The sequence below is a fragment of the Alligator mississippiensis genome, chromosome 8 (genome assembly GCF_030867095.1).
Source record: "Alligator mississippiensis isolate rAllMis1 chromosome 8, rAllMis1, whole genome shotgun sequence".
Taxonomy (NCBI): Eukaryota; Metazoa; Chordata; order Crocodylia; family Alligatoridae; genus Alligator; species Alligator mississippiensis.
Window position 1 is genome coordinate 66,379,693 of NC_081831.1, and position 27,778 is coordinate 66,407,470.

The 27,778-nt window shown below is 41.4% G+C and overlaps 1 protein-coding gene across 4 annotated transcripts in view; it reads left to right on the forward strand.

Moving 5' to 3' along the window:
* AMOT (angiomotin) overlaps window positions 1-26,297 on the forward strand; it is a 77,619-nt gene extending 51,322 nt beyond the window's left edge. For all 4 annotated transcript variants that reach the window (XM_019487831.2, XM_014607228.3, XM_014607229.3 and 1 more), the window contains 6 exons: window positions 12,284-12,433; window positions 15,054-15,244; window positions 17,930-18,052; window positions 18,723-18,955; window positions 19,826-20,050; window positions 21,153-26,297. In XM_019487831.2, coding sequence (XP_019343376.1) covers window positions 12,284-12,433; window positions 15,054-15,244; window positions 17,930-18,052; window positions 18,723-18,955; window positions 19,826-20,050; window positions 21,153-21,253 — 1,023 coding nt within the window. In that variant the 3' untranslated portion in view covers window positions 21,254-26,297. The remainder of the gene's footprint in view (window positions 1-12,283; window positions 12,434-15,053; window positions 15,245-17,929; window positions 18,053-18,722; window positions 18,956-19,825; window positions 20,051-21,152) is intronic.
* The last annotated feature ends 1,481 nt before the right edge of the window (window positions 26,298-27,778 follow it).

Here is a 27,778-nt window from a genome sequence, read left to right on the forward strand (position 1 = left end):
ACTTCCCACCTCCAACATCTGTTCCATCTGCCCTCCTCTTGTATGGTGTGGAGTCTCTCTGGTGAAAACCCTGTGACCAAGCTGGCTTCCTCCACTACAGAATCGTCTCTTCTTGTTCAGTTTGGTCATTTTCCTCACTAAACAGTTCTGCTACTCCGGCATTCAAGTAGTACTAGGTCCTCAGTCCCAGTGTTTTTACTGCTTTTGCTCACTCTTGTGCCTCCAGGATTCTGTGTAGAGTCTTACCAGTTTCTTGTTTCTTCCAAGAAACAAAATTGCCAGAAGAAGATATGAATCTGTCCTTCCCCTCCGCTTGCCTTTGCTTCCTTCTCTTCACCTATCTGAAGTGCAGAAGTTACGTACCTGGTGTCCTGTTACTTCTGCACTTACTCAGTGATTCCATCCCATCCTTGGATCTCGCTCATGCCCATTCCTCTCTCCCCCTGTCTCTGTGTAAATGTGATTCAGTTTGTCCCATCTTAAAATACTCCCTTTTGTCCCCTCATGTCTTTCTGACCATCATTCCATCTCCCTTTCATCTCAGTCTGGAGTTCCTCCCTCCAGCTCCATCCATGACCTGGTCCAGTCCAATTTTTGACCCCTTACACTCTACTGAAGCCACATTAACCAGAATTTCTTATCATCTCTTTCTGGCCAAAGACAAAGCATGCATTTCATCCCCCGAGGCCTAGCAAGCTGTCTTCCATGCCATTGACTCTGCTCTTCTAGAAATCTTGCCCTCCCTTGGCTTTTGTGATGTTCTGCTTTCCTGTTTCTTCTGTTTCTCTAATTGCTCCTGTAGGATATCCTCCCTTCATTTTTTGAGTAGGTTCCACAGAGTCCCCCCTCCCTTTATTTTCCCCCTTATACACTTTCTCTCCATCATAGCTCAAGGAATCGGAGACCAGTCTGATGAGGGGCTTTGGCAAGCTCCAGAGAGTGTGGGAGGAGAGGAGGACAGAGATCAACAGGTGAGGAGTCCTTTGGAGACAAAGGAATTTAAGTCTTAGAAATAGAGAGGGACAGGACTGTGGATTATGAACTCCCCTCTGACAGAGAGGGTGCTGCTCCGTGATAGGGTTGAAGTCAGTCTGTGGGGCACTGTGAAGAAAGCTGGCCCTACTACAGCAACACACATGCTATACCTGTTCTGGAGAAAAGAGTGCAAACTTCGCATGAATGGAAAAGAATAGTTGAACTTCTCCTAGAATTGTGTTCAGCTCAGAAGTGAGAGAGACTTGGTTTTGTTGTTCAAAGAGCCAGAGAGGTGGGCTCTCAAAGAGATAGGAAGAGTGGTGACTCGTTGAGGCTTGGCAGGGTGGAGGGTTGAGAAGCTGTTAAGAATCATGGACCAAATCCAGCCCTGAGTGAAGCTGACAATCCAGCAATATCAGTAGAGCTGCAGCCTCTAATGCCAGGTGTGAATTACACTTTGCTTACGTTCAGGAGACAAAAGGAGACAAACTGATTTATAAGAGCAGTGATACAGTTTGGGTCTGAAACTATTCAGTAAGCTTGAACCTGCAAGGTGCAGAGTGGTTTGACACCAGTCCAAAGGCTTAGTCACCTATATACCTTTAAAAATCCAGTGCATGCTTTGGTTTTAGCATGCAAATAGTCTCCTAGATGTCCACAAGATGGCTCATATACTCAAAGGTTCCTGGACCAGGGCCATCAAGTTCAGCACCTTGCAAGCTTGAGCCCCTAATTAAGCTGCTACTGCCTCCCTTACTATAACTTCCAAACGCCTTGAGACAGTAACCCATAAACATGGACATGCTGTATTGCAAAAGAGCCCTCTTGTGTATGCTCAGGGTATGCTGTCATCTCAAAGTATTTGCCTACTGTCCTTTAAAATACAAGATCCAGGATATACATAAATGATTCTTTTAAATATACACAATGGACCCCTACCACTTTGTATGAAAAAATATAGTCCTGACTGCCTGAGGGTTTGTGGTGGCTTTTAATCCATCTTTTGCCTGTAGTCCCAGGACTACAGGAAGTGCCACCCTTCCTGTTGTAGATAAATATGGAAGCTTCTCAGTGAGAAAGTAGACACAAGCCTTCGAGGAGTCTGCTCTTTTTGAAGATGTGGGGGAGGGAATAGGGGAGAAAAAGCCACTCATTTTTGTAGGTCTCAGAAATCACTTTTCAGGGAAGCACTTAGGATCATGAAAGCATTTGTTGCCTCGGCATCAAACCAGGAAAGCTTCTCAAATCTTTTATCTCTCCTTTCAATAACTTTCTGAAAGAAGGCACAGGAAACTTTTCAGTGCTCAGAGTACAATTTAAAGAGAACTCTAAATGTCAGGCTATGATTTAATGGTATCCAGAGACCAAGTTATCTGAGCAATGATTTGTCAAAAAAAATGATTTATCAATGATTTCTTTTATTCCCGTGTGCTTCACCCAAATAGCCAGTCTGCATAATGGTCAGGAATTTCCAAGTTAGTGCTTCAAAAGCGGGTGGGGTCGGCTATACTAACATTTGGCAGAGGCAGTGGTTCAAGGCCTGAGGGATGGCGTGTTTCAGTCGTTGCATCCTGCCGTGTGGTTTTTTTTCAGTTTTTCTTCTTCCTTTTGGGCTTCCTGCTCAGCAGATTCTCATCCCGCCTAATCTCCATCAAACCTTTTCAGATACCCTTTATTCCAGTTGAGATGAGGGCTAGAAATTGTATCGTTGGGATGGAATTTGAAATTTTGTCTTAGAATCAGATTCATTGGTTTCATTCTGCTACTCCTTTACTGCCTTATGCAAGCCATCTAGTCTCTCTATATTTGTCACCTGTTTTGTATGTGGGGAGGTGGTAGCATGGAAAATAATCCCACGGGGCTGGGTGAAGGTAACATGGGGCACTGGGGCCCAAGCCAGGTAGGTGGGGCCTGATCCAGTCTGTAGACTGGTCCCACGCTACTTATCTGGCCCTCAGGGTCAAGCACCACTGGTTTAGAATATAAGCTACTATTGAAAGTTAAGTTTAGGAAATGCTGAAGTTATTTCTGAAGTAAGGGCATGAGTGTAGGTATTTAAAAGGAAATTCAAAGCAAATGTGTCTGCATCCACTTGGTATATGTCTGCATATGTTGTATGAGTTTTCTTATTTCTACTTCTTCGTGATCTGTAGCCCTCTCCCCCAAGAATGTTTAACTCCATTTTCTCATTTTTCACTTCAGATAGGAAGATTTTTTTAGTCTTTTCCCTCTGCCAGAGGGGCCTTGCTAGGACCTTGAGAGAGGACCTTAATAAACAGTATTAACTGCAGCTTTCCCTCCTCACACATTAACTGAGCAAGTATTGGTCCTGCACTTCCAGCTGTGAGATGCAGGGACAGCTGTCAGTCGTGCTTTCATTTGTAAATGCACAAATGGATGAGGGCATGATGAGAACAATATTTGTTATTAAAGGAAATACAGAGCTTCACCTTTCTATACCCCACATCTGTGTATTTAGGTTAGGTGTTTGGAAGTCCCCTCTAAGGATTAATTTGAATAAAGGGAAATATATAAATGCTTGTATTTCACATACATTTAGGGCCATATCATGCTATCTATGTAAGCAGACTTCATTGATTTCATGGAGTCTCTTAATAAGTTTTACAAGATGACCAACAGTTTTGTAAAGACAGGATTTTCAAAGGATCCTAGCTGCTGTTAAGTTGTCAACATGCTGCTCTGTGCTGACCACTTAAAATCTCTGCCCACTACATTTAGGCGTCCAAATGGGAGCTAATTTGCAGAAGTGTTGAATAGAAGGAGGAAATGGAAGAGGTGGAAATGAGTAAAGCTTTGTGAAATCACTCAAAGACCGTCAGTGTTTTTCTGTGGCCATGACAGTCTTAAGGGGAAAATGTACTTAATATTAAGGACGTGGCTGGCATTAATGCCAGACTCCAGGCTAGTGGAGCTTCTTGCTTGATGTTGGTTCAAAGTGATCAAGTTGTGTTGGGCATTGAATCGTGCTGGAAAAAGGGCAAGTGTTTTTTGCTGACATTTAAGATACCAAATGCAGAGAAGAACAGGCCGGTCATAAAATAGCCAGCATATACCAGTTAGCCTAAGTTGATTTTATTTTATTTTTTCCCTTTTGCTTGAATGCCTGATAGAGACTGCGGAGGGAAAATGTTAACCATTGCTGTGCTGTATGGGATCACAGCACTTTTTTTTCCCTAGCACATCAGGACCAGGGGAGGAGACGGTTTGCTATACTAGTTGGAACTCTTGAATTCTACTACTGCCACTGACTGCAAGCAAATTCTTAAATTAACCTTGTATACCCTGTTCACATCTGGGTGTAGTATTTGCTCATTTCATTCAAGTTGTGCGAGACTGTGTGGTTTAAAGCTCTTTAAGATACAGAGGTATTACTGAAGTGTGAATATGGCAGTATTAGCACAGTGTGGCTTATTGTATGCTACTTGTATGCTACTCAAAGCAATAGTTCCTTTTTAGGTCTCAATAATAGGTGTCATTCTCAGTACAGTTTCACAATAATCATTAAATCAGCATCATAACAAATGTTGTTTTAGTGGAATATTTAGCCTATTCCTCTTTAATAATGTCTGCGTGCACACTTTAGAGAGAAGATGGGGTAGATGTTTCTCTTTGTATACATATAAAATATGCACATAAACATGCACATACTTTACATGAACTGAATACAGCTGGCATCTGCTGTGTATTCTGTGTCATCTCAAGGATGTCTTAGAAAACAGAGAGCCCTTTTTAATAGGAAATGCAGATTGCTTTTTATTCTGTTTGTATTGCTGTATGTCTGCCTGTTAGTAATTTTCCAGAGGTGACTTTGAGGACTGTAAACTTATTTTAAGTACAGATGGAGAGACCACATTGTGATGAGTATCCAGGTTGTAGCTGTCAGAGGCAAAAGGAATCAGAACTTGTGGTAGAGGTGATATCTTTTATTAGACCAACTGGATTTTTTCAGAAATATTTTTTCAAATATTTCTGGCACCCTTGCTCAGGTTCTGCTCCTTAACAGGACAGCATCATCAAATCACTTCAACCTGCACTTGAGCTCTTGTCAGTGGCCTCGCTGGAACAGAGTGCAGTCAAGCCACAGTTCACAGGAATCCTGCAGGAATATATTCCAAGAGGGAGAGGTGGATTAATTGTGCCTGCTCTCTTCTTAGTACATTTGGGCAATAGCAAGCAGATTCCTGGAGAAAAGCACATTTTCAGCTTCATCTGAACTGATTCAGCTGTAGGAGAAACTCAGAGAGATTTAACACACGCAGGAGAGATTTAAAAACAAAAAACACTTTGAAGACGTCAAAATGGTGGTGGGAGGGAAGCAGATGTTGACAAGCATTACAAAAATGCTGTAACAGCATAATTCAAAATCAAGAGGGTAACGGCTGGGTTTTTCCCAAGCCTGGAAGCATTTCTGAATCATTGCAAGTTATTCAGGAAGTCCTTATCCAACTCCTTCAAGTTGCAGCAAGGGAAATTTAGGTTGGATATGAGGAAAAATTCTCACGAGGATGGTAGTAAAACACTGGAACAGGTTACCCAGGGAGGTCGTGGAATCTCCATCACCGTGCTGCTGCACCCGCGGGTCGAAGACGAGTCGTGTGCCTTAGAGATTAAGACCTGGATAGACAAAGCTTTGGCTGGGATAATCTAGTTGGGGATGGTCCTACTTTGAGCAGGGGTTGGACTAGATGTGACCTCCTGAGGTCCCTTCCAACCCTAATTTTCTATCATTCCTTGCTATGCAACTCCTCTGAGAGTTATGCTTATCTTCACAGGAGAGGAACTTTTCCTCTCTATGGAGGCTAATTCCAGGATTCCCAAAATGACTCTGTATCCCCAGTGCTCTCCTGGTATCTAAGGACCTGCACAATGAAAGTGCCTCTGCCCTGCATGCCATTGTTCCTGGTATCATATACATAGACCCTCTTTGGTTTCTTTGAAAGCCTTCTTCCATCACTACCCTTGGTGCTCCATAACTGTGCTAATCTAATTACAGGGAATTTGGGCCCAAAGAGAGCAAGTCTGAATAAAACAGGGGAATGGTATTCATTTGGCTTTTGGAATTTTTTCTTCTTAGTCTCTTTTGGGAAGTAGCTCTACGATCCAGCTTTCCGTGTTACGAGGGGGACACATTGTTTTTCAGTGTTTTTGGACTGCATGTTGGATCAAATGCTCTCTGTGGTAAAAGCAGGTGGCCTGGTGACTGGCATTGCTAACGAATTCTCCGCTCCCTGGGAAGTGGGTATTTAAGCATGCTCCCCTGTGAAGAGCGTGAAGGGCTAGTTCCTGCTTGCCGCAGTTCGGTGCATATATTTGTTTTAATTTTATTCCTGTATATTTAAAGAGATGGATCCATTTCCCTCTGCTGAGAGCCTTTTAGTTCAGGGATTTTAATGCATGGATATTTCCAAGCAATAAAACCTTTTAACTCAGAAACAGATTATTCTTCAGGATTTTCTGGAGTAGCGTAGCCCAACATGCTCTTTATTGCACTGAAACCTCCCAGAAGTCTGCAGGAATACAGTCTTGTTAGTAAAAGAGAAGAAATGAGAAACTCTCCTTGGATCAGGAGACCCAGAAATTTTAGGGAAAACAATTGGTTGACTTTTTAATTTTGTGTGTTCTGTATGCCCATTAATGAGCAAGTCCCATAAGGACACGTGGGAAGTTCTGCAGCAGCACTTGAACAAGAAAAATAGAGAGCAGAGGGTTATTTTGCAATTCTTTCCAGAGGAAGCGGGGGATGGGAAGACAGCTACACTTAAATGGTTAATTTAGACACTGCTGCTACAGTTAAAACATCTGACGGGATTAAAATCAGGCTCCAGGTATCTGGGGATGATTTTTTCAAAGCAACGTGGCAGTGAAATAAAGGATTTGTATGGTTACAAGCCTACATATAGTTAGAACTGTATGATGTGCTACAGAAAACAGTCTCTCCACAAAACGTGGTCCTGCGGGGACTCTGTGCAATACAGCCAGCTTTCCTGACTTGTAAGCAGTGTAGCTGAAGCACTTTGTTATCTTCTGGTTTAAAAAAGCTGCTGCCTGTATTGACAGAATGCCTTGCATTCCCCTCCCCAGGAAAGGTTAGTTACTCTAAGTAAAATGGTCATAAGATTATTATTCAGTTTAATTCAGGATCCTTAAAAAAAAATTGCCACTAGAAACCACTAGATCGTCATTAGAATAATCTGCTAAGAACAAAGATGGGCATTTGCTTTTGTACTGAATAAATTCATGCCACAATAAAAGAAACCACTAGCGTATCCCTAATTGGTTAGGGGTAAAATACTTCGTTGGCTGCGGGTACAATTTTGGTATGACAGATAGCTTGGGTTTGTGAGGCAGGGGCCTGCATTGGTGGTAGAAAAGTGCACATTAAATGTCTAGTTCTTCCTGCTGGTTCTTTTTTAGATTTGCAGATGTTATGAGTCTGAAGTCATAGCTACTTAGTTGCCAGAGTTTCCAGATCTTGGTGGAAGGGAGAACAGGAGAAAAGATCCTGGTCTTGGCATCTTCCTAAGAGCTGGAGAGAGCTGCTTGGCAGAACACTTCCTGATTGAAAGGCCAGTTGCAGAGGAAAAGAGTCCATCGTGAGCTGCTGCCATCTTCAACTGGCAGATGTTACGATGGCCATAGTAACATAAAGCAAGCCAAGTTTTTTTTGTCTCGTGCTGGGGGGGAAAAAGTAGGGGTTAGGTACAATTAGGGACAATGAAGAACAAGCCTTAGGATGCTGCTCTCTCATATTTTCCCTTTTGTTTGCCTGCAGCATGCTGGCAATGTTCAAGAAATGCTGTTTCTAATTCCAGTCCCAGAGAAACAGTTTATATTAATAAAATCCCTATGTGCTTGGCTGCAATATTCCCAGCCCTTTTTATGTGGAGGACAGATCCATCTGAAAGACAAAACAGAACTAGAAATCAGCAGTGAAACTTCTGTGGGGAAGTTCTGGTTCACAGCTCATTGCTCTGGGTTGATAGTCATAGAAGTTAAGTAGTCGGAGACGGAAGAAGAGCTCTTCACTGTGAATACAGCGTAAAATTACTGTACTCAGTCAGTCTAAGAGACAATATGGTACATTAGAGGGCTCAAGTTTTCAAGAGTATGTAAGGAGCTTTAAAAATGTACCTAACATCTTTGATTTAGTTGCACAAAGGTGGATTTGAGGAGTTTCTGAATTCCCTCTGTAGCTAAGCTCTTTCAAAAACAATCTTATTTTCTTATATTAGTAATCCATATTTGACACTGAAAGGTTAAATGAAGATTTTTTTTTTAAAAGGAAAAAAAACCTGTCGTGATGAAAATCCACTGAACAAGCCATGCCTGTACGTTGGGTTTGGTGCATCAGTGAAACTTGTGCAGGCAGTGCTAACGTTGGGCAACCACACTTGCATTGCAAAATTTCACCTGCAGGTTTGGCTCTTGGGAGCACTTTCCAAAGTAAATGTCTCAGCCAAATTTGTGTCCTAATTCTTTCTTTGGCTGGGCTCTTGGTATGTGTTGACTGTAGGCCAAAAACCCCCCCCCACAAAAAACCACCCCGCCAAAAAAACATTGTAATACACAGACAGACTCAGATTTATTAATAATTGAACTAGTAAGTGTTTGTTAGCCACCTTGTTTTTCCTTTTAGCAGGTGATCAGCTGATTTCTTTAAGTAATTTTACCTGTGGCTTTAGAAAATATTAGAGATCTAAGATGTCTTCTAGTAGCCCCAAGACCTCTCATTCATTTTCTTACAATAATTAGGAGGAGAGATCCTGGTTATTACTGATTTATTTAGTGTAATGCTCAAATTGCTTTCCTTTTCATTTTGCCAGGCACTTCATTACACTGTTCCCTGAATTTTTACAAGGAGCTTAACTCCAAAGTAAAAAACAAGGGACCAGAACCAGAAACTCTGGGGTTCTGGTCGTGGCCGTTCTGCTGATTCACTGTGTGAGACCTTTGTATTGTCACAGAACTTATTTGAGCCCCTGTTATCTGTAAAATTGATATAATACTATTCACCTTACTGTGAGGCTCTAGGACCAAATCTAAACGGTCCATAATGCACTCTGTTGGAGATCTATCAGTGCCCTCCATAGCATCTTTCATGTAACATTGCATTAAAAAGGTCCTTGCTACTCGTGATCCAAGATGGTTCCAAATCTTGGGCAATCAAGAGGTAAAAATATCCACCTGCCCTAGCTGGGAGCTCTGTGCTTGGATTACTCACCCATTACTGAAACTTGGGAGAAACACCCCTCTGACAGCAACACTGCATCACCTTGCCAGAGGAAGTGTCTGCTGATGCTGCTGTCTGGTTCAGTGTCTGGAGCAGTGCTGTAGCAACAAAGTTTGGTGCCTGGGGCAAAGCCTGCAGTGGCAGCCCTCCCTCACCCCGTGCACAGATCTGGGGGGGCACCCCTGCCCATGCTTGCACGAGAGTGCATGCAGCGGTGGGAGTCACCTTTCCCCTGTGCCCGTTCCCCCCCAAGTGAGCTGTTCACGGCTCCATCCCGTGCCCCATCCCGGCTGGACAGTGCCTGTTGGCGTCCCTTCATTTTGGCACCTGGAGCAGTCGCCCAGCTCACCGCCCTTGCTACGGCACTGGTCTGGAGCTCACCTGGTCTCTCTGTTATGGCTTAGATAAGATGGACTTAAAAAGCAAAAAACCCTGAGGAGCATGTGATGAGATTTTGTTGAGGTAACTGTGGGAGAGAAAAAAAAAAAAAAATCAAGGAAACCTGTGCTTGCAGCAGGGGCTTCTCTGCACATTGTGTTCTGACTTCTCCAGGGCCTCTGCCCTGCATTCACAGCTGAAGTCGAGCTAATAACCATTGTGTTCATATATTTTTTTCCTTTGGCATTCATGTGCGTAGCTGTGCAGGAGGCCTACTCTGTGCTACAACCATTACTATACTCAAGCGCTTTAGACAGAATTAGGCGACAAGTATGTTTTAAAATGGTGTTGTGGCATCTGTATGGATTGGAGCACACTAAAATTTACTGTAGACCATTGTAAAAGGCCAGCATGTTGGGACATGGTTTCTTAATGTATATAAAACATGGCTGCTCTGAGAAAAAGCCAAACCATATCCCAGCATGACCCTTGAAGGCCTACACAGTCAGCCAAGTCATTTGTCTTGTTACGACCTCTGATTTCTGCTTTTCACAAGTGGTAGAAGCCGACTCTTCTTGGAGCAAATGCTTCCACTCTTGCAATATCTACATGTATTTCTAATGGTCCACACAAAAGGACACTGTGGATCTACAACTTTGCTCATGCTCTTCAGAATTTCCACTTAACCCCTGAGGTGGCTGGCCCATAACAGTGGACACCTTCAAACCAGTTGCTCCACCTTGTCATTGCCAGTGAAAGGGGTATTGCAGGCACTTTCCTGTTTTCCTGGAGGCATTGACAAAACTGGGCCTTGCGAGTAGAGCAGACAATAGAGGCACATTTTACTCCAAGCCTATTATTATGTAAAACTGCTTTTCTCTGGATATCACGGGCTGTGTTGAGCAAATGCATTGTGCCAGCCACGTGCTCGGAAGCAGCAGCAATCATTCCCAATTTTTTTCTCGTGTATACAGATATTATAATTTCTCCGTTATCACCACTGTCTGACTCGGTGTTTTGAAGTTTGCAGTCTAAGTGCACACGCTCTGTTAGAATGGACTTTGCTTACAGACACCTCTCCCATAGCCCCAAAAGTGTTTGTAAAGAAAATGACATTGCTAAAATATTTAGAGCAGGGCAGCCTGCAGAATTTGTTGTCTTGTCAGCAGTATTACAGAGCCCAAGACAGTCTTTCAGCAGTTCTTTCAGGTCATTTACAGGACTTTCAGAAAAGCTTTGGTAAGTAGATTTTCCTCAGTTGATCCAAACAAGGTATGACACAAATGTTTTTGAAAGAGCTTTCCAAATAGCTTTTCCTAGTGGGGTTGTCTTTGATGTGAAGTGGAGCATTAGCAGTACAAAATGCCTCTCCAGGTTTCTAAACTTCTCTTCTTAAGAAGTTTGTTCTTCTGTCCTCACGGAAAATAGCTCATTTTTGTACTTGGCTTTTCTACTGGCGATTCAGCTCCTCCCGGCTCCCATTTCTGCAAAGGACTCTCAAGATGTTTGTCATGGATTGGTTTGGTTTGAAATCCATGGGAATATTATATGCATCGTCACCTCGCTGCTTCTGTCAAATGCACTGTTGGATATATTCTATGTCTCTGCTTAACATTTTTATTTGCCACTTGCCTTGCATACAGTGTGGCCATTTTGTATCTTTTCAATATAGCGGCAATTACTCAATTACTTCCTCTTCTACTGATCTCATTGGCTGAGCTGCCTTATTACATGTGCATACTTGTTGCAGACCTGAATGGTACAACAGCACCCTTTACCAAGTGAGACACCCAATGATTTCATCTGACATATGTGTGTACATGCCAGGACATGCTTTAAAAAAAAAAAATCTATAAAGAATCAACCAAGTTAGATGCAATACTCTCCCCACTTCCCTTTGTATGATTACTATTAGTAGAGTTTATTCAGATTCATGCTGTCTTGGATCACTGACTGCCATATCGCAAAATGTAGCTTTACTGATGAGTCTACCAGCTTGGTAGTTTTCAGTGTGTATTATCGATCAAGTTTTCAGTTTGCTAGCTTGATTCTTGGTGGAGAAGGCAAGAGTTAAGCAGAGAATGGAAATTTCCTGGTCACGCTGGCCCAACAGACCATGCACAGAACCCCACACAGCAGCTAGTGGGGGGAGGAGTTCTTGGCTGAAACATGGAGAGAGCACAAGACCTTAACCTCTTTATAATGTCATTTGCTCCTATCGTTATAGAATGGGACTGGAAGGAATTCTTGGTTCTATTCCTGCTAAAGCTCATCAGAAAACTTTGCAAATTTGCATTTTTTTGACCAACTTGAATTCTTGGCTCTTAATATGACATTAGGCCTAGTTACTTAACTTTCTTCATGCCTCAGCACCTTTCCTACCTCTGTAGGAGATTGTGAAGATACCTTCAGTAGCGATGGTGAATTGTCAACTATTATAACGGTGGGGTAGGGAAGACATATGGCACCTGGCTAGAGCCTAAGTAGGACTGACGAGGAGAGAAAGAGGAAGAGTGGAGAGCAGGTGTGGAAAGTTTTGCACTAGCCCAAAGCCTTGACTGGAATTTCAGTTTCATGACCAACAGAGCATCACTTGTGACACTTGATGCGTGCAATAGAAAAAGTAACTTATTTTCAGCACATAAGTTATGATCCATTCTTTCCTTTCCTTTGTTTCAGCTGAAAAAGAAGCAAGTTTATGTGGAGAAGGTGGAGAAGATGCAGCAGGCTTTGGTGCAGCTGCAGGCAGCTTGTGAAAAACGGGAGCAGCTGGAACACCGGCTCCGAACTCGCCTGGAGAGAGAGCTGGAATCTCTCCGGATGCAGCAGGTAACTGGGATCTATCTGCCCTGGGCACTTTCTAATAAGAAATGTGTTTCTTGCGTGCTTTTCCCATCAAATCATGCACAGAACATGCAGCAGTGCCATTATCTTGCTGGGTTTGTATTGTTTTCACTCAGTTAAATATACTGTATCCAAAACCTTTCCATTCTATCCGGACATTTTTTAAATTATAGAATATGAGCAGATTCATCACATGGGAGAGAGCAGGCCTATCCACAATGTCCAGAAAGTGTTCTGTCCCTTTCTGTGTTCCTGCATCTTAATTTTCTGGAATTTAAGACACGCAGGATTTGGTAGATGGTCACATCTGTTTAGATAATCTCAAGCACTGGTCTGAAGAGAGAGCTTTTTGAAATGCTTGTAGCTTGTACAATACCATAAATGCACATGATAGAAACTTGTATCAACTTGGAATGTGTTCCAAGTATTGGAACTAGTACTTCCCCCCTCTTCTAATGTATAGAAGAAAAGGCAGGCTCTCTTGTGGTGGTATGAATTGGATTTTTAGTCATGTGTCGACATATGCTAACGTAAGTTGACTAATCACATTGAAAGTTCTGGTGTAAATAGTTCCAAGTTGTGTTTAGTCCTCAGCTGTGATACACCACTAGAAAAAAATGCTTAAACCCCAGAACAAAATGTTTGTGCTGTCTATACTAGCCTTCGTAACTACATTAGCGAACAAGTTAAAAACATAAAATGTAGTCATGCTGTAAGCATGCTAAAAGAACAAATTATTGTAACACAATAATTTCTATTTTTCAGTTAACGTTTTTTTGGCTGTTTCATATGACATTTAAAAATGCAACTGACTGAAACATGCTGCCAAATACACAGTAAATTAAAACGATAAGCTACTTCCATGCTTTACTTGTATTCATATAGCATGCAAGTGTTGTGCCTGCTTTAATAAGAGAGTGAATAAAGTTAAAATTAAATAAAGTATATGAAAAATGAAATAAAGTTATTATTCAAGAAACTGGTCTTGAAAGACAGTAGAATATATATAAAAAATCTACATTGGGTTTAAAATAAGCATTATTTAAAAATTCCTCCCAATACAAAAGATGCATTTATTTGACACAATTTGTTAATGAGTTTTACTCAGCCTTTAAGAGGTTAAAAGCTCTGACAACTTAGTTTTTGGCTTTAAACCAGAGAATGTCTCTTAAAACAGAAAGCGTGAAATATATTGCTTTACATGATAATGTCAATCCTGAGCCAAACATAGATTCATTTTGCTTCATTCCTTGTAAATGACCTTCTCCTAACTAGCTCCTTAGGGAAAAAGGTCCTGCCAATCTTTGAGCAGATCTCCACACAACAGTTTGTATATTGTCCTTTGAATTTGTTGAACAGCAAATCAGAGACAACTTTTTTGTATTTTCTGCTATTCCTCTGTTAGGTTTTAGGATAGTGGTTCTCAACCTTGTTATATTCCAGGCAGCCCTTGTTAGACTCAAGGCACTCATTAGAAAATGCCTGCCTTGAATTTTCACTTGTTTTTTTTGACTGCAGAAGAATAATAGAGCAGTTCTTCTGTTGCAGAGAATTAGGAAGACCATGACGGATCAGAATGTTTTTGACGTTGTAGATTCCTATTTGAAATCTCTGGGTTTATCTTGTAAATCATGTGTAGATATTTGCACATCTAAGAGACCTAATGTTGTGCGGCACCCTGTGAGGCCATTTTTCTAATACCGTGGATCAGTTTTGCTATACATCCATCGGAGGGCAGGGTCTTGTACATTATTTAACTCTAGTTTTCTTCTCTTTTATAGCCTATTTGCCCCTGAGACAGTACTGCCAATCACCATTTTGTTAAATTACCAACCAAGCTTCCTTTATCTCAGCAATTCTGTTCCTTCATATAGGAACCAAATAATATCACATGCTGCATCTTATGACTGGAGCTGTTATGGGAATTCAGCTCAATAACAGCAAAAGCATTTGTTTAACCTGGTTTGCCCTCATCCATGTTACATGGTCAAACATGTCACAAGAGTTTGACAGCAGGGCATGGCTGTTAAACTTCTGTGGCTCCGTTATCAACTTGCATACTCTGGTGTAACTCCTTTGAAAATGAATGGGATTGCATTAGTGTGAATGTGGAGCATTGTTAGAATTAGCCCATCCAAGTTGCAGGATAGAACTCTCCAGAGTAAATGTGTGTGGTTGGATGTGGATATAAGTATTATACAATATTTTCATTTCAGACATTAGCTTTTTGGGGTTGATCCATTTCAGAAGAGTGCTGGAAAACATTCCCCAATATATGCTGTCAATTAAGCTCTTTTTGCCAGTAGCAGAGTTTGGTTTTGGTTGGTGCTTAGTCTGTGTTTATAAAACAGAAGTCTCTCTTACTGGGGCAGATCAGCATGTTTTCATTGACTTTAGTAGTACTAAGCTAACTTGCATAGATTTAAGGCCATTATCCTTATCATAAGCTAGTCTGTAAAATTTTAGTCAGTGTGCAAGGCAGTGTGGTTCCTGCATAAAGCTAATGAGTAACCTGGAGCAATGGTTCCTCATTCTTCCTTGGAAAACACCTCTTCCAAAAATCTATCCTAATGCATTTTTTTCTTTGAAAAAAAAAAAAAATCAGCGTCAAGGCACATCTCAGACAGCCAACGTCTCAGAGTATAATGCAGCAGCACTTATGGAACTCCTGCGTGAAAAAGAGGAACGAATTCTCGCTTTGGAAGCCGACATGACTAAATGGGAACAGAAATACCTTGAGGAAAGCGTGATGAGACAGTTTGCTTTGGATGCAGCAGCAACTGTGGCTGCTCAGAGGTAAATGAGACTATTCATAGCAAAGGGTTTTTTTTTTCCCCCCTTCAGTAAAGTGTCATGTCATATTTCCAGCTGATAGGTGTTGCCAGAAGTCTCTCTTTCCTGTGAAACCTCCCTTTGCTGCCCAAACATTATCCCTTCTGCTGGAGACCCTGCCTAGTTACCAACATTTAAAACTTTTTTCCAAGGGAATTTTCCTCCCAAAATGAGAGCGGTAGTTCTCATACTAAAATTCTTTTGAGCAGTTCCTAGAAGCTTGTTGACATTAAATTAAAAAAAAAAAAAAAAGATGTTTTGAGCAGTAAAAGTTTTACAGGAATCTGTCCGTGCTGCAGTCATGTGAAATGGGGTAAGCCTGGTGATTCACATCGTTCACCCTGAATGGCATAGTTGTTCTCTAGACTGTTTTTGCAAAAAATTACTTTGTGGTATTGTCCACAGTATGGCTGCTGACCAGAGATGTGTCCTGAAAAATTCCACTCCAAGCAGTCTGCTGTGCATGGATGGCATTTGCAGGGACGAGAGGAGAAGGGTGTCTGAAATTTGGTATTCAGCTTAGATTCCAAGATTACTGCCCAGAAATACTTATTATAACTTGCTGTAAATAGGTGTCTGTAGCTAACTAGTAAAAAAGTGCTTCTGACAGAATGCAAGGCTTCACCATTAGCTAGTATTTGCCTAGGATTTTATTACTGCCAGTTCCAGACAGAACATTTTTGTTTAGTTACTGCGGTTTGTTTCATAAACCAGATTCAAATGTAGATGCTGCTGTGGCTTTGGCACTTTGATTATGCAATCAGAGTACCAATCAGTGGGGAGAGTTACAGGGTCTGCTCTGTTAGCATGTCAAGAGCTATCTTATCTCAGTCCAGAAGCAGCCTCTTGTGCAGTGTTTTCCACCTCCCCAGAAATTCTCAAAAAGGCCTCTCGCTTGCATTTCCCCAGGGGCTGTTATATTTGCAGCACATGCTGATAAGATCCTGGTCTAATGCTTGTCATATACACAGACAGAGGTCAGGTTAAACCTGTTCAGGTTTTAAGTGAATAAACAACAGAAACGTTTACAGGATTGGGAAATATCCCATCTTTTGGACCCTGCTTTCTTGCCGCCTTTTAGCTGCCATTTTTTTAAAGGAGAGGACAGCTCTATTACCACCCAATCATCTTAATCATCCAAAAGTTAATTTAAAAAGTTTAGACCAGTCACCCTCCCTCCGAGAGTGTCCCTTCCTTTGCAGGACACTATTCGTTTTGGTCATAACCTCACCTGTAGTCCACTGAAAATTGGTGTTCCCTCAACTTGACAGTAGAAAATAAATACCATTCAAAACAAGTCATGGAGCGGAGGTTGTAGAAAGACTTGTTGACAGTAAAATAATGAATCTCACCACGTGCTAAGTTCTCCAGGTGAATAGTCTTTTTGTGTCTCTCAGATGGGAACTTTGCTATGTACTACGTCCTCGTTTTGGGCCTTGGCTGGGTGAGCTGTGTTGTCCAGTCAGTTCTTAGCACTGCCGGATGTGGGAAACCAAATTAGTACATTACCATTTATAGCCAAAGGTATCTCGGGTCTCCTTCAGCCCTTTTGATTCTCATTACTTAGTGTACATTCATGGCTGTTGTTGCTTCCAAGGACCTAGCTAGATGCGCTACCACAATGTGCAGGCCCGCAGCAGTAGAAATTAAAAGCCTTTGTTGGACTCTTCTGCTCGCTAGTAGCTGCTTTCTGGTACATGTTATGGCAGGGGCGGGCAAAATGTGGCCCGTGGGCCGGATGTGGTCCGCCAAGCCATTCTATCGGCCCGTGGGGCCCCTAAAAAATTTAGAAAATTAATATTAATTTATTAGTCTGCCATGGGCTGCCTGTCATGTGGCCCTCGATGGCTTGCCAAAACTCAGTAAGCGGCACTCCACCCAAAATAATTGCCTGCCCCTGTGTTATGGCCTGGCATCTTACAGAACAAGTGGAATTGTATTGGTAGTAGATTGAAAGACAAATCACAGTGTTAAAATGCAGAGTGCTACGTAATAATCAGTGTAAACTTTATCCTATTCTGACACATTTGGGCTGAGATGCTCAAACCACTTGTGGTTTCCAGTTTCTGCAATTCTGAAAGTCTGTCAAGAATGTTTGGTGTGGGTTTAAGAAACACAAGACAAAACAAACCAGAAATGGCAGGATAATTTTCCTAAATACTAAAATACATGTGAAGTTTAATTATATACTGGCATGACATTTTTGGGACGTGTTCAGAAGAATATGCTATGTGCTATGTAGGAGAAGTGGTGGAAGAGGGCTGCTTATGCTCCATCATCTAACCAATACGTTGGAGAAACAGCATCTAAGGAGAGACCTATAGATCTGAGTGCAGGCAAATTCAGTATATTCCAATTTAAAAAGGGGACAAGCACTTGTGGTGCCATTTTCTCATACTCCTCCTTCACCTTGTCTATAAGGAATTTTGCTCATCACACCTTTAATTAAATTAATTGTGGACTGCATGGAGATGAAACCATTGTTTTTAGTCACTTTAAAGCATCCTCTGAGCTGTTATTTCTTCAGAGCTGGCAGTTGGATTTTTCTGTACTCAGAAATGAGGACACTGAACCAGGCATTATTCACAGAACATATTTATGCCCAATAAAGGATTGTAGTTACTCAGAGTTCTTTATATCCCTTCTCAGGGACACAACCGTGATCAGCCACTCACCTAATGCTAGCTACGACACCTCCCTGGAAGCTCGCATTCAGAAGGAAGAAGAGGAGATCCTGCTGGCTAACAGGAGGTGTCTTGACATGGAGGGCAGGTAAAATGCAGCTCATTCTCTACAATTAGATGGATTCTTTACAATTGCAAGTTTATGTTAACTGTTGAGCTAGATGACTGGGAGTCATGACATTGGTTGTTGTGACATGATCATTAATAGCAATGAAGCATGCCAGGACATTGGGTTGTGCTTTCTTGCTTGAGCAAGGCAATGCATTGTCTTCAGTATTGAAAAAGGTTGGATTTCTGAGCAAAAATATCCTCTCAGGTACTTATGGATAGGGGGTTGTTTTTTTTTTCTCCATTCATATTTTCCCTGCTCTTCCCTTTCCTCTTCACCACATTCATATGGGCACATTTGTTTAATACTGAGCTTAGATCTTTTTGCTTCTGGGAATCTTTATCCTTGTATTTGGTATGGTGTAGATTCCCTGAGGTGACTGTCTTTCTCACCCTTTTCATTCCTGACCATAAGTTTCAGATCTAAAAGCTACAGCCTCTTCAGCAACTGCTTCTAGTAGCCCAAGGTAAGGTAAGCAACTAGGTCCATGAAACTCTCCCCTGTGTAGAAAGGCTTATGCACACAATCTGCCTCTGGGCTGTACTTGGGACAGCAGGTATTGGTGTTCAGGTTTGTTAGCTCAGATGGATTCTCCTACAGTGGATTTGAGGCATGGATCTGATGATACCATTTTTTGTTCTTCTCCCAGGATAAAAACACTCCATGCTCAAATCATTGAAAAGGATGCCATGATTAAAGTCCTTCAGCAACGTTCTCGGAAAGAGACCAGTAAAACAGACCAGCTCTCCTCGATGAGACCAGCCAAGTCCCTCATGTCAATTTCCAATGCTGGATCAGGCTTACTGTCCCACTCCTCAACGCTGAGCAGCACTCCCATATTGGAAGAGAAGAGAGAGGACAAAAGCTGGAAAGGCAGTTTAGGTAACTTTATAAACAGCAGCAAGAGTTATGTTAGAGTTCTGTCTAAACCACTGTGTAAGCTAGCACGCAGTGAAAGGAGAACATACGATCAGCCCTATGATAGGCTTCAATTATGCATGATGCTGCCTTGCAGCCTGTTGACTCTTATGCACTAAGCAAAAATGTATTGGATGGAGCAAACTGAGAACAAGCATCTTTTAGGGGTAGAGTTCCCCAGGTGGGAGTGGCGATGCTTGGTTCTAGTCCAGGCTCTGCTACTAAAACCCTCTTGGACTGCCTTGAAGGGCTCAGAACTGAGATTTGGGGACAGTGGGTTGCAGTAGTGTAACTAGGGATGGGCGAGTAGGGCAAGAAGAGTAGCAGCTACTGCCACAGCCCTAGCTATCACTGCTGCCCAGGGTGCAAAAGCTGCCTGTTACACCTCAGGAAGGTTGTAAAGAGGCAAGTTATAGGTAATTTTTGGTTGGCTTTGGGCCTGTTCCTCCTGCCAGTGATTTTAGCACAGACTCTGGGCCCAGTTCCACCCCCAGGTGATAAAAATGGAAGTGGTTTTGTGATATCAGTGTAAGGATGAGTGAGAGGAATAAGGAAAGGGAGTGGGAAGTGGGTAGGGAAAGGAAAGCAGTCTGTCTGGTGGCTAGAGAAAAGGCAAGTGAGAAATAAGTGTATTCCAGTACTGCCACCATCCTGTTACCGGGTCTGGAACGTGGGGCTAGGGCTGTCCTTTGTGAGCACTTTGAGACCCGCAGATGAAAATGCTATGGAAGTGCAGAACAGCACTACTGCAGGAGCCTGTACTACAGCCCTTTGAGCCTTGATGCTATTTATCCGGAAACACTTTTTAATCTGCTTGGCTGTCTTTCCCTGAAGGTGTTCTGCTGGGAACAGAATACCGCTCGGAGTCCATTCCTTCAACCCCCTCGCCCGTCCTCCCCTCCACCCCGCTGCTGTCTGCGCACTCGAAAACAGGCAGCCGGGACTGCAGCACTCAGACAGACAGGGGGAGTGACCAAAACAAAGCTGCTTCTTCTGCCGTGGCCCCTCCTCAGGGGCGACTCCCTAGCACCAGCCTGGCCTACAATTCAGACAAAACAGGTAATGGGCCCCAATGGGTCTCCTTTAGAGCACTCGTGTTATTTCATAGTGATTGCTGCTGCAATGTTAACCGCTGTGTAAAGGCTTCTGAGGTTGCCAGAACTGTAGACTTTGCTGTTAGCATGGTGATGTGGGTTAGATGGTTATCACAGTGAAGTTTGGGGGCTAACCCCAGAAGGCAAGAAGTGGAGGGAGTGTTTGGGGCCACTCCTAGCCAGTGCATGTGTGAGAGTTGGCACTGCTCTGCCTTAGGTCTGGACAGAAAGGGGTAAAAAAATTGGCTTCAGAAAGAAGTCAGTGCTGGACAGATGGTCAGATTCAGTGATGAGACAGATGGTGTAAGTGGCACATTGGGTGTAAATAGCTCTAAATGGGTTTTGGAGCAAGTAGTGTAACCTGCACCAATTTGGCTTTTGAGCTGCTGTGCAAAAGCCAGTGTCAGTAGGTGGCTCAAGGTGGGTGGGGCAAGAAAAGCGATTGACAGGGTGAAGCTCCCCGCTTTACAGTGTCTCTACATTCACTCCTGGAAACAAAATGAGCACCGGTATAAGTGAGTCTAGCCGGCAGTGAGAGTTAGTGGGAAGCCATATTTACTTCTGAAATAATTCCAGGCTGTGCTCCCATTTCCACAGTCCAGTCCGTTTCAAATTCAATGCAAGCGATATGACTTTGCTTCTCATGTTTTGTGACCACTTTATACCCCACGTAGAATATATGGCCTTTCTTAAATTGGATGAATTTGAGCCCTCTGTGTGCGTTTCATTCCTGTAATTTTATTTAGTGCCCATCAAGAGAGACAGAGGGACAGAGTATGATCTCTTTTAAATGGATGTAAATCCGTGACTGTACCAGATTTCATATGTAGTCATTAAAATCAAAAGTGAATTGTAACATTTATAAGTGAGATACTTGAAGAGAATGAAAGAACTAGAGGCAGCATTTGAATTAAATAAATAAAGTGCCTTCTGACCAGGGGCACAGACCAACTTTCCAGAATGTGTAGGGAACTCTACTGCCTTAATCATGTCTTCACTAGGTGCCTGCAGTTGGAGTTAGAGCTAGAGCTTGATTCTTTCCATTTTGTTTCCTCCTCTTAATATAGATGGGCCAGTTTTCCACTCCAGCACTCTTGAAAGAAAAACCCCAATTCAAAGCCTGGGGCAGGACCTCACTGATGCCGAAATGGTGGAATACCTCATCTGAAAGGCAGACCTTGCATTGGCGCTGGGACACAATAGCAAGATTTTTTTTAAAAAAAAAAGACATTTTTATTAAAGGGGGAGGGGGGAATTCTTGTACCTGAGTAATAAAGGACCACTCAGTTCTTCGCTCTTGTATATTATGTCTCAAAAGTGTGGACAGGTTAATTTATAATTTGTTCTAAATTATAAAACACTTGTTCTTTGAAAGTTCCTTCCATTCTTTTTAAAAATACTGGATCTAGTAATATCCCTCCCCTTTTTAAAGTACTGGATCTGGTAACTGGAGAAAAACCAAGGTCTTAAATGCACTAAATTTTATTTTTAATTTCAGTATTTTTAAAATCTTGTGGGTTTTTTTTTAAAGTACTTATTTCACAGCAGTTGGTTAATTGTTTAGCTTAAATGCAACAAGATGGATGTAATAACTTGACAAGTGTGTTCGACACCAGATCACACAATGACATTGTAAAAACCAGAACTAGTTTGTGGTACTTTGTTGTGTGTCACAACTTCAGAATGCAGATATTTTTGAGTTGCTTAGGGAGATGTCTCTCTATTGCCCTCAGTGGTAAGAAGTCATCATGGTTATTCCATACTCCAGGGCTGGGAAGATTCAGTTTGTGTGCCCACACCAAAACATTTTTGTACTCTTAATCCCATTTTTAATAGCTCTAGTTTTTAAAATGTCAAATATGGCATTTAATCTATGTCAGAGGAGTCCCTGTATTATCAGACATGAATACTTCAGAGTGATTTATGCAGTGGATAATACAATGAATATTAGCAACTCAGTGTACTGCATTAAACCTCTATGGAGATCTTTTCTCATGGCAGACTTTCTTCTGTTCCAAATCCCTTTCCAGTTGGTCTGTCTCTCCTTCCATCGGGTAAGAAATTCCCTTTCATCCAGGGAAATCGCAGTTAGGGTCTCACCCAAGGTTAAAGCTCCAGTATGTTATTGCCAAAAGTTTTACATTTCAAATATTGCCTTCCCCACCTAACGGGGAAAAAGCAAGAGTTTTTTGTATTCAAGTATTGTAAAATGTTGCACGTTTCCTACTAGTTTCTAGTCAGTTTCACTTCCCAGTTGAAATTGCAAAAGTTCTTGGCACTAGGGTCACAAGTGCTGCAGAGGTACAATTAAACTTGGAAAAAATTTTGGAGGGTTTTTAAAAATTTTATGGGCAGACTTTTGTTCTTAGTTTGTACTGAAAGTTCTGGTTTTAAATGGCATCTTTTGCCATCTAACAAGGCAGTTTAAAGCAACCTAGCTGATCCCAATGTTCCCTGCCTTATTTATAGTAGCCAGATTTTGCTGTGGAATGAAATAGCTTCAGGTTAAAACACAGCCTAATACTGCCATATCCTGAGCACCCTTTGTGTGGACAGTACTTGGAATCTTTCAGAACTAGGCCCAAAGCACAAGGGGCATACCGGGGGTGCAGAATCATTCCCCATCAGTACTCTGTGTTGCCTCTAACTAATCCTCTTTAGAGAGAACTGAAGGAAACGGCCTTAACAGCTTAGTGGAAGCAGCATGCATTTTACTGGGGAGCTCATATGTGTTCCAGTAGGTTAGGTGCTTGCTAAGGTTAAATCAGTGAGCATTCTCAGAACTGTAAGAGTTAACAGTGGGTCTAGGCTCAATATCCCTATTGACCTCTTTTCTTCTGAGCCTGAATACAGCCCCTGTGCAGGACAACGCAAAGCTGTATTTTAAAAAGCCTGGTCTCATCTCTGCCCCATAAATCACAGGCTTTTTTCTGGTCATAGTAGGATTGATCCTTTATTATTTTTTTGAGACTATTGTCTCTCCCTTTCCGAAGAGCCTCCGCAGCCCATAACTGTGTATGTTGGGAATAAGCATATATTTGTTTTTTTCTTTGCTTCATTTCATATCATTCTGTTGAGTAAGACCTAGTCTGGATAAACCTAAGCCATCTTTCTCCTTCCTTTGTAATCACTAGAAACATAGCAGCTAGGCCTTTTTGCTAGCCACCTTGTCCTTCCAGCCATTTCAGGATTGCTTTTTATCACACAGTTTATGGGTTTAAAAAGAATGAACAACAAATGAGATTGTGTATAGCTGTGAGAGAGAAATTCAAGGTGAGAAGTACAAGTATTTCCTTTGCTGTTTCAAAGTTAGGGGAAAAAAATCAGACTATTATGTCTACCAGCAGCTGGAAAGGTGTTTGATAGCTTGTGGGAGTGCTGCTTCTTCCACCCTAACTCAACTGAGCTACACAGGAAGGAGCTAGATCATTTAGGCAGGTATCTGATTTTGGAAAACTGGATTTTCTAATCAGTGTGTTGATGGTTGAAGTGGACCAGTCAATCATAGTATGTACATGTACATACGTGTATGTACATCCTTTTTTCAACTCATTGATGGTAAACAAAATTCCATTTTATTTAAGATAATTAAAAAAAGATAGAGGCTTAATAGCTGTAAGATGTACAGCACAAACTACAAAAACCTCAGTATCAAGTGGTTGCATTGGCAGTTCTCTACGAAGACAAATGAGTTTGGAAGGAAACATCACCCACAGTTTCACATTGCTTTGACCAATTCCTTGCTTTCATGCCTTACTTTGTAGGGTTGACTTCATAAAGTAAGTTCCCTTCTTCTCACCCTATTCAGCCCTTAAGAGGAAGAAAACAGAAAAGCAGCCTGAAAAAAAAGTCATGTACAAGTTGGGAATTTGAAAGCATTGTGTGGCTGATAAACTAGGAACCATCAGAAATAGGTGCTTTTCTTAAGACTTCCTAAAACAGTCCTGCTGTGAATCTAAAATTGCTGCTTTCATTTGGGGGGAATTGTGTAATATAGTTTTCATTTTCTTTCTATAGACTTTTTTCTCTTTTGAAAACAAAAATCTACTTAAAGCCAACCTGCATGCCTAGCTCCTTTCTGTCTATAGACTACTTGCTTCTAGGTATAAGTTTAAAATGCAGCATAAATTGCAAGGACCTTCATTTTTCAAGCCAAATTTTTAGACTAAGAGTTGCCTTAAACTCGGGTAATTAGAAGCAGGATTGCAGCTTTTGTAAGGAGAGCCACATATTTCTCTCAGAGAGCAAAACAAGAATCAAGTTCAGTTTATTTTTTTTCCTCCTTTAAATGCTCATAGAGTGGCCAATCCAGCAAATCCTTTCCATTGGGAACACCATTGAGATTTAGTTGCTCAGAGACATACAATAAAGAGTCTTTCATGGCTATATTCTTTGTTCTGATCTGACCCAATATCATCACTAGTGATTTTAAATAGCTCCCACCAGACACTTCTGTGTTGACCTAGATAGAATCATAGAAAAGTAGGGCTGGACGGGACCTCTAGTCCAGCCCTCTGCTCAAGGCAGGATCATCCCTGGCTTGACTTGGTAGGTTCTCTTGAGAGCTGCCTGGAGGGGGAGGTTTGCAAGACAGGTAAAAAAAAAAGTTATGAACAATAGTTCATGGTCTAGGAGCCCATGCAGATAACTCAAATTCTATATAAAAGATGTGCATACAGCTGTGTTGTATGTGCCAAGGTAATGCTACAGTAGTCTCTTAAGAAATCTGTACAGTGAATCCTTTCACCCAGGGAAATTGCAGTTAGGGTTTCACCCAAGGTAAAAGCTCCACCATGTTATTGCCAAAAGTTTTACATTTCAAATATTGCCTTCCCCCACCTAATGGGGAAAAAGCAAGAGTTGTCTGTATTCTCAAGTATAATAAAAATGTTGCAAGTTTCAGGCTAGTTTCTAGTCGGTTTCACTTCCCAGTTGAAATTGCAAAACAGTAGCCACCAAAGAGAGTGGTCTTAATGTGCTTGCTACAAGGCTGGCAGTGTAACACAGTGCAGCTAGCATGGAGGAACTTTTATGGGTCCTTTAAATTTGACAACTTCCCCCCCATGAATACTGGCAAACTATAGCACAGGATTCACTGTACTGCTACACCGTGTTGAATGTTTTTGCTCCAGATGGGGCGGGGGAGGGGAAGGTTCCCTTTTCATGTATTTGTGTAGGAACTTTTTAAAAAGTTAGCATTTGTAAAGTCTAGAAGATAAAAGACATAGCCAATGTAACTGTACTGTATTTATGAAAAAATACACATCTTTTCATAAAGATCTTACTCTAGGGTGGTTTTAGTCTTTGATTTCTAATATTATTTCTTAGGCTTGCAGAAGAAACGTTGAAACCCAGCTCTCTTTTTCACTTATTACATTCAGTGTAAAACCAGAGGTGAGCTAAACACCTGTGGTAAATAGGAAACCTCCTCCTCCCTTTTAATTTAAAACAAAGCACACCTGAGTTTCAGTTCTGACATGTTTGAGTGAGTACGTTTTCATTCCCCTCCTATTTCTGGCTGGGACCAGAAGCAGGGGTGTTGAAGTAACTTCAGAAACTATGCTTGGGAGACTTGTCTGGTGAAGTTCAGCTCAGCACCCAAAAAAAAGTTGTCTTGATGCTTGTCAAGACCTTTGGAGATTTGTCTCGGCATAGCCTGTTCTCACAGCTGCTGAAAGCAATGGCAAAATGCCCATTGACTCAAGTGGTGAGAGACAAAGCCCTTAAGAAGAGGTATCCTTCCTCTGACTTCACTCCTGTAGTTCTCTCCCACTTGTAGGAACTATTACGTGGAATAACATTTCATGATTGTTTGGTTTCCCTGGAGTTATGATCAATAGGGAAGAGCCAGACAAAAGTGACCAATGCGGTGCTTATTTTGACTATCCAAAATATCAAAGAAATGAATTGAAATCAAGTTTCTTATTTAAAAGCAACCAACCTTAATTAGAAAATAGTCTTTTCTATATAAATCTATATTAAAACAAGCTAAATGGTTTTTTTTCATTTTTGTTTAAACTGTCAAGTTGATTTAATAAGTTATGGAATGAGCTGTTTTCTAATACAACTATTGAAATATCCCTAAAACATCTTTGCAGAATGTGGCAGCTTAATCCTAGAAAAAGTGTAAATATGCGCTATGTGTCTTGTGAATGTCTGTCATCATGTCTGTAGGTAGCCATAAAATATCTTGTGTGTTTTCTAAAAGTGAATCTTGTGTTTTGAATGGTTATTATCATCACTGTGGGCTTGCTCCTTCCCCTCTTCCTTCCTTTTTTTTTTTTTTTTTAGTGTAAAGACTTATTCTAACCCACACAACGATATCAGATATGCATCTCATCACATGTTCACAGGAGTCTCTCTGCAGAATCTGATGGAACGTACATTAGGATGAAAAATGGAGGTGAAAAGAAAATATATCAGTTTTAAAAAATGGACACATTTTTCATGAAGTTGGGGGAAGAAAGTTGATTTTTTTGTTGTTGAGATTTTTGAATAACCTTTTTTTCCTCGTTAACATTTTAACAGCTGAACCTTCCCCAACTAATTCTGTACCTCCTTGGAGGACAAAAGGACTTTTTTTGCAAAGAAAAAATGTCATTATTTTTTTTCCATTGAACATTTTTAAACACGTAGCATTTTGAAAAGCACTAATGATACAAAATGCTACTGCCTTTGATTGTCTAATTTAAGACAAGAACAGCTGTCTGATTTTTCGGAATATGCTAAGCACCTATTCTTTGGGAATTGGACTCAGTGCCTGAAGAAACCCACAAATCAAAAAATTGGTTTTTAGATTTATATCCCTCCATATCCAAGAGGCTTAGAGCACCCTAGGCTAAGATGTTGGAAAACTTCATCTGAAATGAACGACATGATTATCACTACATGAAATTTAAGCATAGTTTGCTGCTTTGTTTCTTTCCCTTTCTCCACCCTGTCTTAGGAGTATTGATCACCTGGCACTGAGTGTCTAAAAGTCAATATACTGGTCAGCAGTAGTTTCATACATAAAAGCCACATCAGCAAAAACTAGGGACCAAAGATTAAAGTTATAACAATTATCGTCCTCACTTCAGAAATTGCAGTAATGGTTTTAGTTAGTCTGTCTTCCCTGCCAATTTATTTGTCTTGATTGTTTAGCTAGATAATCCGTAGATAGCTGCAAGGGCTCAGTGTAGTTTTTTCTTTTTCTTTTTTTTTTTTTAAATAGTGCAAATGCAGCCTGTCGACAAATAGCCTTGCCAGCATATTTAAACATTCTGCAAAACCTGGCTTATAGTGCAGTGGGCCAGTCATTTGGATGTGCTCAAACATGTAGTTGCATGAGCCAGCATCCATGAAGGATACTATGGAAAGATTTACAGTGCCTGTAATGGGTCTTTCGTCAGGACACTCGCACAGATGATTTTGGTTTGTTTTTGCCCTTGCACTGTTTTGTATTCACATAGCAAGTATTTTAACAGACCTGCTTTGGCACACATGTGCACAATATGCTTCCCAGCCATTGCTATTCCAGTTTGACATCTTGAAGCCCAACCGCCGTAGTACTTAGAACTGCTACGTGGGAGAAGTGTCTTTGGAGAAAGCGTCAAGGATGTATTTTTCCTCTCCCTGCTCATTCATTCTTGATGTGCTTAAAAAGAAACCAAATCTCATTTTATTTTTTATTGACGTTTGAAACGCCTGTATT